General features: G+C 40.5%; 2 protein-coding genes across 3 annotated transcripts in view; one reads left to right on the top strand and one right to left on the bottom strand.

The window, feature by feature from the left end:
* The window catches only part of dila (centrosomal protein dilatory), a 229,124-nt gene that overhangs the window by 111,286 nt on the left and 101,608 nt on the right, over positions 1 to 16,230 (top strand). The window lies entirely within an intron of this gene.
* Positions 1 to 16,230, bottom strand: part of Cht6 (Chitinase 6) — a 149,604-nt gene that overhangs the window by 115,307 nt on the left and 18,067 nt on the right. The window contains exons 1-2 of one of the 2 annotated variants that reach the window (XM_083136023.1): positions 3,832 to 3,878; positions 937 to 996 (exon numbers count right to left, since the gene is read on the bottom strand). In XM_083136023.1, coding sequence (XP_082992149.1) covers positions 937 to 960 — 24 coding nt within the window. In that variant the 5' untranslated portion in view covers positions 961 to 996; positions 3,832 to 3,878. Of the gene's footprint in view, positions 1 to 936; positions 997 to 3,831; positions 3,879 to 16,230 lie in introns of those variants that run through there. The other variant, XM_083136021.1, reaches the window with a different exon arrangement.

Here is a 16,230-nt window from a genome sequence, read left to right as displayed (position 1 = left end):
GAGAAGTCCTTGTAAAGACATTCTGTACTTTTAAGTTGGTAATATTCTCTCACTTTAACATTGCTTCGTATAGCAATACGTATCAATCTCTATCTGCCGTACTCTATGTTGAAGTTATAACGACTATGTAGATTGGTCGGTTAAAATGGGTTGCTTCTTGTTCTCAACGTTCAGTGATCTCACCTTCAATAAGATGTCACAAATTACAGAATGATAACTTTTGCGACTTGGATTTTTAGGTTTCCAAAGAATTTAATGTATTTGCATTGCAACTTTAAACCCATGGGCATCCAGAAGGGTTAAAACGGGGCCAAGCTCCCCTCCAGAAAATGTATGTGAACCTAAATGTATATCTTTAACACATAAAATTTCATTTCTGTTAGTTTATTTTTTAATTATAAGAACTTTGAATGTGGAACGTTATTATGGGGTTAAATATGCCTCCCTTGCCCCCTAAAAAGTTACTTTTCTTGCCCCTCCCGGAAATAATTCATGCGGACGTGTATTTAAACCTCACTTTCCTCAGTAGATGCTGTGATATTAAATGACCGGAACACATTTTGGTACACGAACTCTGACAGCAATGCGAATTCATTAGCTATACTGCCATCTTTCGTAAAGTCTATTTTACTTTTTCGTAAAACCAGAATGTCTAACATCACGTACAGCGTATGCAAAATCAGATTAACTGTATTGTACGTTTTTAAACAATGGAGAGATATGGGTTTACTAGTATTCGAGGAAAAGTGAGGTGTCCTTTGGCCAAAGATCTCATGGTAGAAAGTTCGTTCAAATTCGCTGCGTTTGGATTCTACTGTCAGAAATCCAGCTGCTGGGAGACCAAGATCAGATACGGATAATCACGTGGCCTTTCCTAACACAATGATGCTCAGTCAAACGATCAAAAAATGGAAAGCATGGAGGAGATGGACTTACCATCGCTGACGTCATCGCCTCCATCCGGAAGAATGATGGCTCCCTCGGGAGGACGACCACCTGAAAGGAAAAACAAAAGAATCAGAGCGACTCAGCTGCAGCTGGACCATATCATCTCGAGATGCCTATCTCCAGTGCATCACAACCCAAGCGGAACGACCAGTGAAAGTCCTAATGGTATCCTCTTTAAGGCCACAATCCAGCCATGGATTCCAGATTGGCTGGAGATAGCTTGTCTCTTAAGGTTAACTCGGTTTTCATTTAGCTCCGCAGATCCATGGTTCAACGACAACAAGAATTATTTTTCATTTATATGTCAATTCTTCTGGCCACATGAATATAACACTGCATACACTTAACCCTGCTTTGGTCGCGCAGTCTCTAGTTCTAGGTGTGGGGTTTTAACGTCGTCATTTATCAATGGTTGTTTTGTCAACACCCTCCCTCTGTGTAGCGGAGTTTCTAACCTTCCTCTTTTACACCATGATTTTGTTTTCAGTGTTAGTCGAATCTTCGAGCCACTGGTGGTTTGTTGAAGTCCCTTGCTGTCCGAGTCCATGCGCGACTGTAGGCGCACCTAGTTTTTACTGAAAATTCGGTCTGCCGTTCCGTGCCTAATTGAGGTTTGGCGTTTTAATTGAACATATTTTAAGAACCCGGTCTCTGGCACAGTGCGCGACCATCGACGTAACTCTTCTCGCACGACCCACGAATTAAGAACATGAAGGTTTACAATTAAGTTTAAAACAATACCTATTACCGTATTATAATGTTAGAAAGAACAAAAATTGAGACTTATATGCACACTGGCTACCAGGATATATAATTTAAAATTTTCAGAGTAGTAGGGAGTGCACTCTAAAAAATAAGCTATTCAGTTGCCACGAAAAATATTGGCAGTTTACTAGCTACCACAAGTAGCCTAGAACAGTACCCAATCATTGGCGGAGTTTGACCTTTTGCTTTGGGGGGGGGGCAGACTCTGGGAGAAACATATGTTATTATAAACTAGGGGATATTCAATAACCCTCAGGTATTGAATATCCACTAATTTATAAGGGGTTCGGAAGCCTTTCCCCGGAAATAAAAAAATAACTTAAAAACACTTCGTTTTAGGCCTTTTAGATTTGAAAATATTAAATTTCCTCGCTTAAGTAAACAAATATTAATTAGTTGTCAGTTTTAAAACAAGCAAAACAGTACGATTATTGCATTTTGCATTTAATTAATTTTTTATTGATACAATACTCATATTACTTTAAAAAAGTTACGGTGCAATAGTAAGCTTCAGAAATTTTAGAAAAATTAAATTGAAAAGTTCTTTTGATGCCTCAGCAGTAACTGTTGACTCAACACAAAGTCATTTTTACATTTTCCTTTCTTCAAACTCTACACATCAATCAAATCGTCTAAGACCCGCCATTGCGGCGAAATTACTGCACATGCCATCATGCCAAACGTCAAGATTTGCGGTATGACTTCATAACAAAAATGTAGTAACTGAACTTAATCATGTGTTATTTTTTTAGTCTTTTTTAAGTTGGGGGGACAGCCCCCCCCTGGCCTCTCCAGAACTCCGCCTATGTACCCAATCAAGTGTTTAAAGACTATATTTGCTGTGTGTTGGCAGTCAGTGGTGTAACAAGACTCAAACGATCGTGATGAACAACACCAATTCTTCATTATCACCAAAAGGAGTGTTCAGTTACACCAAGTCAATATGTGAAATATCACGTTTAGTGTTTCTTTGCGCCACACATTTTTCAATGTATAAATCAAGCAACTTTTGCTGGAGCACCTCTACACCACTGGAGCTCTACCGGATGCAACCCAACACAACAACATTGCCGGTAGCTTAACGAGGAGTGAAAGGGATTCTTATGTTTAACAGAAATAGCGTGATAGCAGACAGAAAGCGCCACTTTGTGCTTGGATGTTCTCTAAGCGTAACATCCTTCCAAAGTGGAGCTACTCCCATCGTAGCTCATTTCATGGCTTCCCAGGATAATTCAGTAACTTCCTAGTTGTCCTCACGATGCCTAGTTCAACACCATGACCATGATCTCCGGGGAGGCTTGTGCAAATTGTGTAAGAGGGAGTCTCAATTGAGGCAAAATTATTATTTACTACTCCCTCTGTCCCATAATTATTGTCCGGTACACCTTTGTTTGTTGACTCGTAATAATTGCCCGATATTCAAACTGTGACATTGGTGTATACAGAAGAAGAACATGAAACAAGGGAATGAGTCATACAACTTTATTACTCAAGGATCAGTACAAATTGTGCTTTCCATCTGCCCCTTCGTCTGTAATTTCTGTACTACCATTTTGGCATACCTGACTATAATTATAGGACAGAGGGAGTATTTTCCATATAGTTGTATGTTCATTACTTGTGTACATGTTGCCTGTGTCTATCAACAAAATTCTGAACTGCTAGTGTTGCTAACCAAGATTATATTCCTCTAAAATGTCACTTTTTCACTTCATCCATAAAATTGTTATTCCTAAACCAGCTGAGTGCTACGTATGCCTCCTGTTGGTCGAAAGCCAGAGAGTAAGATGGCGCCAGTCACAGAACTTGAAACTATGACCATGCGACAAATTCTTATCGCATTATATCTCCGGAAATTATCATTCTGAAAAAAAAAAATCACTGGCTTGAGCCATTAATAAATTTCTAGATCTGGAAGAGATTTCATAAGACTTGGTCTGAATATTCCTCCTGGTATTTTGGTGCTATAAGCACTCGAACTTAGGTGTGCGCTAATTACTTTAAACAAAGTAATATAAAAATGTTTAAAATGAGTTTATGGACAAATTAGCATCCTTGTGGAGCCCAGTTGGCCATATTGACACAATATTTAAACAAACCATTTAAATGTATCAGTACCTTTTCCCGCGTATTCCACTGTGTATCACAACACAACCCACACGAACCACGTCCGAACATTTAATGAAGTCACATGCTACAAGAAACGCAATTTCTTCTTTTCTTAACAGCTGCGACACTGGGAGGAGCCTGTGCCTAAGCAGAGACCTTATCCCAGAAATCTCCCGCCACCCGAGGCACCGCAAGGCTCAAGGCAACGAAAATGCAGGAAGGTCGTGCTCCATGAATGTGCGAGGGCTACCGAAACACGACATGCCTTATTGCACGTGCTTTGTATCTCTCCCCTGTGGCGTGATGTGGCCATGATGTGTAAACACGGTGGTCGTAAATTGCTGATGGCTCAATCCAGGAGTTATTAAATTGTTATTTGGCTGGAACAATTAAGGTTGCGTCCTCTTTTAACCTTGTGGAGGCGTTAATTTGCCACTTAACCTCATGTACTTTGCTCACATGCGATTTTTAGAGTCTCTAAAGACAATGACAATTTATGAGCAATCATTTCCAGACAAATTTCGTGGGAAGATGCTGTATAAATAACTGCAATTTCTCTACTTGAATGAAGGACATTTTGCTACGTATACGAGTACTTATGATTCCATCCTTATCGTTAATTGGTGTCGGTTCTGCGACTGTTTTCGAGTCCATTCGAAGGGCTGAAAATGGTCGCACGATGCTGTTGAAAAGTAATACTGTGTAGAGAGGCTTGAGAAGACGAAAGGTGGCCTGAAGGCAATTGAACTTCAATCCGCCATTTTATTTTACAGCAAAACCACTCGAGTCCACAAGACAGGATATGTATGCGTCGTGAATCTATGTCAGTGTGAAACAAAAGTATGTGAAGGATGAAGAACATGGCCGCATAAAGGATACACCTGATGTTTTATGATAGCTTTATCATTTGAAATATTATATTGTCGTAAATGCTCCTATTTCGTGTATTTAAGGTGTATTTGCAAGAGCCATAGGAACATCAGAAATTTTGAGTGAAGGGTCTGTTGGGCTAGATGTAAATTTCACATATACTCACGTAGGCAGTAGCATCCTGAGGGGCTCTGGCGAAGTTTATATTCTGACTGATAAAGATTTCCTTTGAATATACCAGGAAAGGTAATATATTCTACTCATTAGCAGAACAACATATCATGCACCATCATGGAGGGAACATATTTACGACCATATATATCCTAGTAATGCAGTAAAAATAGATGTTTGAGCGAACAAAAGAGAAAATGGGACAAGCAAGAAATTTATCAGAAATGTTGTACTTGCCCCTAAAATCGAAGTTGTGCTAGGGCTGCCGTATTGGAAAATGACGGTCCTTTTTTTATTTTTTCCCATATTTCATTGACCGTTGCGGATACGGAAAATGGTTTCGGACAAAAAATGTTCTACTAGGAAAAAATGATTTTTTTTGAGGACTTTAGTATATTCGTTAGGAAGGCAAGTATACAAAGTTTCTACCAATTCCTGGCTTGTCCCATTTTAAATTCTTTCTTTTTCATTTTACATTTGGTAAAATTTGGCCTAATTTTACTGCACCATATTACGAAATTTTCGTTCAAGTTGCCCTACTACAAGAGGTCCTACACTGTGGAAGTGCTTCTAACTAAAGCGGACAGGAATATTTTGTTGAATTAGATACATTTATTTTACCCATAAATATGGAACGAAAAATTTGGTTGGAAACTAAAGCTTCATCCCAAATTATCACGTCTTACTTGTCTGTTTTTTTGGGACAGTTGTGGGGAAATTTGGATAATAGGGGATTGAGTCGTCCTGTCCCTCTATGACATCCTTGCTGGATGTCTTTGCTCTGAACAATAACGGGATTTGCAAGCAGACTTAGTAATTTCTAAAATCAAAGTAGGGAACAAAGCTCCCTTAACGGTTTTTGTGCATAGCAAATACAATTGATGTTCAAAAATTACATGGCTCAATAGTGTGTTCAGCTGTTTTAAATATAATAACTAGTTATGGTGCACAGTAATGGAGTTCAAACCATACTATTTTTCAAGAGCTCATTTCCAGTTCACTGACGTAAATAAGAGCTTGAAGTATATACTTGACGTTACGGATATGGCCGAAGACGTTTAGTAGGAAAATCGGTATGCATCCGCCATCCGGAAGGAATGATTACAGGGGGCACAGCGTAACGCAGGGAGTGCAGAGTGCATGTGGGAGCGGTTATTTCCAATGAAACAGGCGATGACATGCACCACTTACCATCGCGCTTGGAAAGTGCTCCAATTCCCATCGAAAAAAACAAAAGGCACGCGTCTTCAAAACCACCTAGCTACCTACTTCCTCTCCCAGACGAAAGTAAACTCATACAGAACCACCATAGGTTCTGCGAATTTGGGAATCTTGGAATCACGATTTTGACTCGGTAAGAGTGAATAGAATAGGGCGTTGGTGTATGAGAATAATTTCGACTGACTCACCTTTCCTACAAATAATAATAATAAACTTCCAGTTATGTTTACTAAGTAACCACCATATATCTCACGGCTCAGACAGTGACATATTGATAGTTCATTGTTGAACAAACTGACCAATAGAGATAATTTATATGATAATATAGGTACTAGTATTTAGTAATGTATCTTTCAATGCCTCGAATTTTATCTTTGTATTTCTATTAGATTTACATTCTCAGTAATAAATGCATACCCTGGGTGAGCTGCAGTTCCGTCTCTTTCTGTCAGTCTTCTTCCATCGACTATCTTGCTCGTCGTCGCCTTGTAATCAAGGGGTCCCGGGTTAGATATCCGGTGGAGGCGCATAGTGGTTCGGATCCCACTTTAAACTGTAGGTCCAGTCCCGATTAGCCTTACTGTGCATAAAGTGGACTTAAAACACCAACTCAAACCAAACTATCTTGCTACCCAAATATAAATCCTCTTCCAAATTTTGCATCGATCTTTTCCTTTTTGCCTAAAATTATCTTGCGTAGCTTTTTTCTGCATTCTTACTTCAGCCATGCGTTATACATGGCCAAACCACAACAATAATCGTTGCTTCACAAGTCTTGCTTTATCTCCTCTTCTAGAAACTCTTCGATTTCTTCATTATTTTCTACGTATCACCTTTTCTCGAAGGCCCATAGATCCTTCTCACCACTTTTTCCTCGGAGACACACAGTGCAATCTCCTCAGTTGCTCACATTATCTATGATTCCGATACATCTATTATAACAGGTCTTCTTACAGTTCCATATATTTTCAATGTGTTTTTCTCTTGACAATAGACTGAGTTTTGACATCTTAACATTGGCGAAATGCGTACCTTCTGTTTCCTACCGTTATCGACTTATTCATGTCATCTTCCATTCCGGTTTCACTATTTAAGATTATTTTTAAATAACTGGAGAAAACTATTTTTAGAACTTGTAAGCTCCTATTGCAATTGCACTTCTCCGTTCTTGTCTTTACCCCTGTCTTTCGTCCACAGCTTGTTTTCTCTTCGTTTATTCTTAGTTCTATGTCCCTACTTTTTTTCTCCGATATCAAAAGCATTTATATACAAGATCCCAAATAGAATTCAATTCAAATTGTGCTACTGTAGCAACAATGGTAACCAAAGAATATTAGTTTAAGGTATACTTATTAAAAGTTACGTATCATTTTTCTTTTTTAAAAAAACGATTTTGTAATATATTTCACAGTTTAAATTTACATCAGTTCACAAGGATTTGACATACTAGAATCGAAAATTATATTTTTCTCTGATTGGGAATTCTTTTAGAACGTAAGAGTTTCAGAAACTCAAGAAGTTTTCCTTGACTTCATTTTCGTGAAATCGACCATCTACGAGGCGCATCCAGAAAGTAAGTTTCCCTATTTTTTTCCCCGTGAAAGTAAACATAATGAGCCGTGTAAATTGCGCATGCGCAGCAGAGCTAAGACGTATCAATCATATGCCAGGCGGACAGATCCCGCCCGGCGCCAGTAGCGAGGCAGCAGTGGTCCGAAGAGGAAGCTCGTATTCCTTCTCGCGCCGCATGCCAGTAGCGAGGCAGCAGTGGTCCGAAATGGAAGCTCGTATTCCTTCTCCCGCCGCATGCGAGGTTCGGTCGGTGATAAAGTTCCTGAATGCGCAAAGCATTGCGCCAATTGACATTCACCGTCAGCTCTGTGAGGTCTATGGGCCGAACATTATGAGTAAGCAGATGATGCGTCGCTGGTGTCGGCAGTTTTCGGAAGGTCGTCAAAGTGTCCATGATGAAGAACGCAGTGGGCGTCCGTCCCTCATCACTGATGAACTGGTTGAGCTGGTGCGGCAGCGCATCGTAGAGAACCGTCGCTTCACGATTACGGAGTTGAGTAGCCTTTTTCCGCAGATATCGCGATCCGTGTTGCATGAGATTGACACGTAGCGCCTGCTGTTCAAAAAATTGTGTGCCAGGTGGGTGCCGAAAAACCTGACACCCGAACACAAAATGAAACGTTCAGGAGCAGCACTGACATTCCTGGAACGGTACCATGATGACGGCGATGATTTCCTCGACAGGATCGTCACGGGCGATGAGACGTGGATTTCGCACTTCACCCCGGAAACCAAGCAGCAGTCAATGCTTTGGCGGCATAGTGGATCTCCGGCCAAGAAGAAATTCAAACAGACGCTGTCGGTACAGAAAGTGATGTGCACCGTGTTTTGGGACAGGAAGGGCATTTTGATCATTGACTTCCTCCCCAGAGGTGAAACGGTGAACGGTGACCATTACTGTGAAACACTAAGGAAATTGCGACGTGCCATTCAAAACAAGGCTGCAGGTGTTGTGCTCCTCCATGACAATGCTCGTCCACATACGGCTCGGCGCACAGCAGCTGTTTTGACGGAATTTCGCTGGGAGTTGTTTGATCATCCACCTTACAGTCCTGATCTGGCTCCCAGCGATTTTCACGTTTTCTTGCACCTCAAGAAATTCCTGTCCTCCGGTGAGCGTTTTGGCAACGACGAAGAGCTAAAGACGTCCATTCACAGGCGGCAGAGTTCTACGACAGTGGGATCCAAAAGTTGATACCACGATACGACAAGTGTCTCAATTCTGGTGGTTGCTATGTTGAAAAATAGCTGAACCTTTGCTGTACCTTTTGCCAATAAATGGTTTACTGAAACTGTGTTGTTGTTTTTTTTAAAAAATAGGGAAACTTACTTTCTGGATGCGCCTCGTAGTTCACCGAATTGTTTCTGTGGTCCTTGTAGTTGCCGAGATAACTCGGAAAAACAGACAGGGCAGTTTTGCTGATGGCCGAAAAGAAACATCGAATTCATGGAAAGATGGCTGCGCAGTAGGGGTGTGCGGGACAGAATTTTTTGGGTCGGGACGGGAATTTTTTTGAAGCCCGACGAGAAAAATTCGCAATTTCCCGACAAAGTCGGGAAATGTTCGAAATTTCCAGAAGCTCTGAAAATCTCGAATTCTTCACGTCATTTTCACTTTAAGTGATTGTTTTTGCATTTCTGGAATAAAAACTAACAATTTTCGTAAGTTCCAAAAATTTACAATTCAGAAAACGTTGAGAATTAACGACTTTTTAAAATGACCATCCCGATTTTTTTTTCCGGTCCCGACTTTTCGGGATCCCGCACACCCCTACTGCGCAGTGTCGGTACCAACGAGCGTTGAGCACTTCGTCGAGTGGCGAAATGAACTGTCTTTCGGATATTAAACCTTTTCCTGCTCCCACAAAAATAGGCAATAATTAGGCTGGAGAGTTCAATGAATTTACCCATCTCTAACTATGCACTGTTAATGATCAGGCTGGAAAGTTCATATGAACTCGAGGCAAATATAAGATATAGCCGTGCCTACGTATTTCTGCTACCGATTACCGTCGGATGATGCAGTTGTCACTTCCGCCCTTTCCAGTCTAATATTTCTGACACTCCATTGGGCAGTCAAAATTTCGTCAGCGTAGTGGAAAAAGAAGTAATTGCGTCAATTTGATACTTGAAATCCGATATATGTGATAACACATTGTAAATGAACTTTTGACGCAGAGGTGTTCACCACAATTATGATATTTTGTTTGTTACTGACGAGGATTTTGACTGTATTTACATGTTCTCTTATGGAGCTTTGGCTATTTTGGCTTGCTAGTTGGATGTTCAATTTGCCTCACGCCGGAAACTGCATTGACATCTACTGGCCAGCGCAAGCCCTTGGAGGAACCACAAAGCGAAAGTGCTTTCTGTCGGTGCATACACATTACGCATACGAAGCTGGCAGTGTACATATCACACGCATTATGCAAACAAACACTTTCCAAGCGCTTTCTTTCGAAAGCTTTTCGTGCCTTTTATGTCCATCGAGGGAAAATGCTCCAAGTCAGTAAATTCTCGCAAAATTTTTTTAGACTTGATAATATACTTCCAGGTTACAAGGTGCACAGCCATTAACGGTTATCGCATGTAGCAGGTAACATCAATTCTTCTGGCTGGCGAAAGTAGAAATCTCGTTAGTGATCCAAATCCTGGATTAGCATTCCTCCATTTTAATCACTTCTAAATTATACTCATGTGCACGCCTCCAACGCAAGCTCTTTCCCCCCCTCATAATTATCATTCCAACATAGCTAATTCTTTCCTTAGTTCCATCTAATGATAATTCATCTTCATAGTTCCGTTTTAATGAGAATATATTTTGAATTGAATTGCATTGAATTGACTTTATTGCTTGATGTGGTTCGGCTGTAGCTGGTCTATCAACTAATTCCAAAAAAGTACAAATTGATAATGGTAAAATTTTTAAGAAGTCATGATGCACCCAGCCTCGCAAAACGACAGTAAATATTTAGCTTTTAAATTTGCTTTATTTGACATTAATTTGTTATGTGTGTGTCTAAAACGACACGTAACGTAGCACAATGACTTTCTTTTGATATGTAACAAATAATAATAATAATAAATCGGGAGAGACTTGAGACGAAAGTCAAGTTTCCAGGTGGAACTTTGGAAACTCTTCTCACAGGGTATTTTTTTATTAATATTATTAGTTGCTCAATATTTCTTCCTTAAATTTCTTCTTCCTAGAGATTTATAATCAGCTGAGATATCTATTAGTTAGTGTTATACGTTAACTGTGTGTAACTAGTTATATATGATGATGATAATAATAATAATAATAATAAAAATCATCGTTGTCATTATTGATTTGGTTTATGTTACTTCGTTTTTCTGCCACTTTTGGCTAATCTCGAATATAAGGGTATTATGGGAATTGATGAAGAGACATTCACGAAGAACGCCCATGTCCAAGCTGGGACTCGAACCCGGAACCCATGGCGTCGCAGCACGCTGTGATTGACACTTTGCCACTGAAGTCGGCAAATAATAATCGTGTTATCAAAGTATGACACCCTATTGTATAGGTTAACGCATATATTTTATATCACTTGTTACTTGGTTCAAAAAGTAAGTAAGTCGCAGTTGCATCTTAAGAAGTAACTCAGACTTACTGGTACTTGAAAAGTAACAAATCATACAAGATCAATGGTCATTAATTGTAGTATACGAAGCCTAGCTTCCTTGCCGAAAACGATCCAAAAATCCTTTCACCTTAGCACCAGAGAGGACACATAGTTGCAATGATAGTTCTCAAATTTAGTTCTTCCCCATATTAAATTCCTCAAGAAAAGTAACAGTTACTCATTGATTTATGTAGGTATAATAGACCACACGTTCATTCCCCCCTTACACTCTAGCCCCCTCCCAAATACTAAAAATAGAATCCTAGAAACGCAGGAGGAAGCTGCGGAGCTATATGACCAGCCAAATCAATTAGCCTGTAATTAGTAATTACCCTGTAGCGAACCTTACAGGGGAACTAAGGCTTAATTCGTATTCTCTGCCATCGACTTTTGGGGAATTCGGGAAGGATACAAAAACAATAGGACGTCATTTTATTCTCACGACACAAAGAACAACCTTGGATGGTTATCGCTTTCCATTGACACAGTTTTGTGTCTTCGGGAAATGCCGGAGAAGTAAAAAAGAAGGCAGGGAGGAGCCTGAAACCCGATACGATCTCTCCGATAACAATCGGTCGATTGTTGCATCGTAAAACACCTTCGCACTGGAATTCAGTTGCAGTAACGTATAGCGAGGTTTGGTCGGGAATTTCAATGGATGACCCTCGTTAAGTCTTGATTAGTTTCTTCAGAGCAGGGAGGGATTATGGCTGTGGCCGCGCCATCATAATGGGGATTGTTTCCTTAAAATAATATAACATTTAACTTGTATATAGTTTCCAAAAATATATGTAAAAAGTTTACGTCTTGTCACCATGCTGTAATATGTGAGATAAGATGGAGTGGGAGGGGGAATAAAAATATATTTCCTTAGCCTTAGTGATTAATTTACTTTAGCTGGTTCCAAGTCACTTTTGCTACTATACGCTCGACTATGAAAATAGGCGGCTGGGCAGAATTGCGCTGTTGCCACATATGGGAAAAGCAAAGCGAGAGCGGGACAAAAGTCGCTGGTTCCCCCGCACTGTGTGGTAAAACGACAACAGCGCTGCGTTGCCTACTTCGAGCATTAGACAGAACCCCCCCTCCCCCTTCACACACTCTCTCTCTCTCTCTCTCACACACACACACACTCTCGGGCACTTTCGCGTCCCATTCGATACAGAGCTGGTGATCGTGCGAATTGAAAGTTCGTTACAGGTCCCATATCTACAACACGTCGGACTGCTCTTCAACCTCCGAACACACGGGGTTGTGCTCCGACGTGGCAACAGCGCGAACTACTGCCAGCCGCCTAATTTCATGGCTGTGCGATTAGGTGCGCCATATTTAATCCGTTAGATGCAGAGAAGGCAGAATTTCAAATTCACATTCTTTATTTCCGTGGGCGAGGTTCAACCTGTGGGGAAGGGGAGGGGGGCAGAACAAGAAAAGTGTTCGGTAAAGTTTGAAAAAAGTAATAGTAGACACGCTGTCGTAATAATATACTTTAAGGGGAGTATGCTATGATCTGGTTGTACGCGCCATTAGGCTTGGGGGTGGGAGGGGGTGCTCCTGCTTCAGAGGCTGCGGATTTTAAGATTGTTCTCATTTTCTTGAATTTTTCGTCATTCGAGAGTATAATCAAAATTTGACGGTATAACTCTGTGTGTACGGAGTGGGTCTTTAAGAAGGCACTCGAAGTGTCAACCTCACTTTCACGTACACCCTGGACTGAATGTTGCAGTCTAACGAGGCTCTGGCGTCTGACCCAGCATAATCATGTATGGACTTGCGTTGTTTTCTGTTCATGTGTGTTTGTGGCAATTTCATCTTATAGTTTATCTTAACCGTCACGATTGGTAGAAAAGCGACGAAGAGAACCAAATCAATCAATCTATTTAACTCACTTGAGGGGAAGCCTATAGAAACTACCGTGCATGTTGTCGCCTCGGTCTGTTGTTCGCGCATGCGTGGTTAATGTTCTGCTTTAGATTGAAAGGAATCTTGTCGCATGTTGCCAGCCGCTTGCAGTTTCGATCACAAAGCTCTCTTAGGGGGTGAGAAGCATGTTTTTGCATGTTATTATAATGAAATTGTGATTATTTAACAGCACTATGATAGGGGAGCAGGCTAAGCTTCCATTCAAACCTTCAGTCAGGCACAGGTAATATCAGTTTAATTTCTGACACATTAGATGTAGCTTCTGTCAAAAGCGATCTCAACACAGCTCTGAAACATCTAGAAATCTTCCAATCCTCACAAACATATATTTATAGACTCACCATCTTGCTCTATGTTGAAATTCCACAGAAAGCTTTACACAGATCGACCATTTCTTGAATGAGTTAGGCATTATTATTATTATTGGCTCACGACATAATATAAATCGTGTTGCCTTGAAGTGAAACATCGAATTACAAGAAGTACACAAAAGTCTGAAGAAATAAAAGAACAACAATGAACAGGCAAAGATAAGAAAAAAAATATTGCTCTCTCTCTGAAGATAAACTGAAATCAGACATTCGAATAACTTCGAGCAAATATGGAACTTTGGTTTGCGTAACCGATAGATTGCTGAAGTACTACAGCACCACATGTTGTAGTCGGTGGTCGTTCGAAGTGTTTCGCTGAACTGGTTACACTCACGAATATTGTTATCGTATCCGACGCCCTATTGTGGTTGGTATACTTTTCACGATTCGTTTGCAGATGGCTCTTAGAAAGTGTGTCATAATCTTAGTTTGTAATTTACACATTTTCTAACACGTAAATCTGACGATTTCTTTGATTATGAAATGCTTAGTGGAAGGAGTCATGCTTATGGTTAGTTTTGATTAGCATGCTTTAGGGCACACTGAAAAATCTTTTAAAACGAATGGTTTGCCAGCCTGTCCTGGTATTTTACAATTTTGTGATTAGGCAAAAGTGACAGATGAGCGAATTAAAATAAAAGTAATCAATTAATCAAAGCAATGAATAGAGGATAGCTCTGCCTCCACCCTTACAATTAGAGCTTCGCATATTCCTTGCGCATACAGAGAACTGAGACCCAATAATGGTGATGCGCATTTAGAATCCGTAGACAATATCTCTGAAAGCCATAGACCATCTGTCGAAATCCATACATTGAAGAATGGAAACTTAACCAAATAGTAAGCTCAGACGCCATGCTACCTTTCAGTTTTGCTTGTAGTTGTAGTTAGGGTAAATGGGACAAGGAATTGAAAGAGAGACAAGGAAGTCGTAGCAAGCGTTCGTGTCCTTCGTTAAAGGTTCTATCCAAAGCCATTACAATCTGCGACATTCTGTTCTCTAGCAGTGGTGGAGACTGGAGACAGACTTTCTGGTGCAAGTGGACTATTGGACTATCTTTGTTAAAGATTTGGGGTGGGCACATCTTCAAAGAAAAAAATATTTTGATGTGCACGTTGTTGTTGCGTGAGTCACAGATGGAAGTTTCCCACCATATTATCACTTTCAATTTCTTTTACCACGAAATTTACCTGTTATTGTATTTTGACACTGTAATGGTCGGATTGACCATTACTGGTTTTTGTATATTGTATTACTTAATTGCTGGCCAGCTACAAGGTGTAGGATTAAGTAATATGTTTCCATGAGTGTACTTTTATGTTATTATTGCATGTAAGTGTATGTGCTTATTAGATTGTGCTTTACTGGATATTAGATTTCTCTGTTTTTTATCTCCCCGGTTGGGGGAGCTAGCTGTCTTACCAAAGACCGTTGGCAGTGGCATTTTTCAAACGCTACGGGGTCCACGTCCACGGACGTTTACCCCGACTATAAAAAAGGCCAGTTGGCTTTATCAAAGAACAGTGTTTACCCATTGATCAACGAAGAGGAACGTCTCCTCAAGTTTAGTCCACTTTTGGTGGCTATACTTAATATAATAATGTAGCATTTGGGGTAAGCCAACCCCTGTTGCTGTCCCAAGTCCCCTTTTAGAAAAAGCTTTGAATATGTGGATATTTCCGTATTGAATAATTGATGCCCATAAGAAAGAGTAAAGGCGTAAGGAAACGCATTTGTTATGAACGGAATATCATTTCAGCTGAGGGTAGGCCCGCAGAGATAGTTTTGCTAACCCTGCGGTAAAGGAAGTGACGATGGTGTAAGCCATAGGTGCGCAATTATGTTGATTTAGAGTTTTGTCTATGCAAGACACACATGGAAACGCTATGTAAATATGTACATACATATTTACATAGCGTTTCCATGTGTGTCTTGCATATATATATATATATATATATATATATAACTACGTATAATAAACCAATATATCCTACTAGAAATGTTATGATTCCAAGAAATACGGCACTGTCCATCTAAAACCAGTTGTTTATTCACTTGCTGTACATGTGTAACGAACCAGGGACTAAAAATATAATTTGTTATGTGAAACCCCCCTTTTGTAATTCCGGCGCAAATATAATCTGCTCGCATGGCACCCAGGGTGAGGTGAAAGGAGAGATTTGAAGGATTAAAGCGGGAAGAAATCCAGAGGTCCGGATAGAGACGAGGGATAGGGGGAGCCGACACTTTCACAAGACAGTGGGCCAGCTTGTGGCCCAGCCTGATTTTGGGTGAGCCAAGGCCAAGTCTGCCCCACCATTGCTTCATTACTTGTGTCTTTAAGATTCTATCTCCCACTATCACTCTCCCCCCTCTCTCTCTCTCTCTCTCTCAATTACTCTCACGTATGCGCACACACACACACACACACACACACACACACACACACACACACACACACACACACACAGTGGCGGCGCCAGGATTAATCATCTAGGGGTGCTGAGGGGGTGCGGAAAGAAATGTAGGGGGTGCAATGCTGAAAATAAGGAAAACGTGAAACACGCATGCAACCTTTCAAAATTGGGGGAGCAAGGTGCCAAAAGTCAGGGCGTGCAAGGACAGTTCGTTT

Source organism: Lepisma saccharinum, chromosome 14 (genome assembly GCF_977018435.1).
Source record: "Lepisma saccharinum chromosome 14, izLepSacc3.1, whole genome shotgun sequence".
Classification (NCBI taxonomy): domain Eukaryota; kingdom Metazoa; phylum Arthropoda; class Insecta; order Zygentoma; family Lepismatidae; genus Lepisma; species Lepisma saccharinum.
This window is presented reverse-complemented; position numbering and strand designations above follow the sequence as displayed.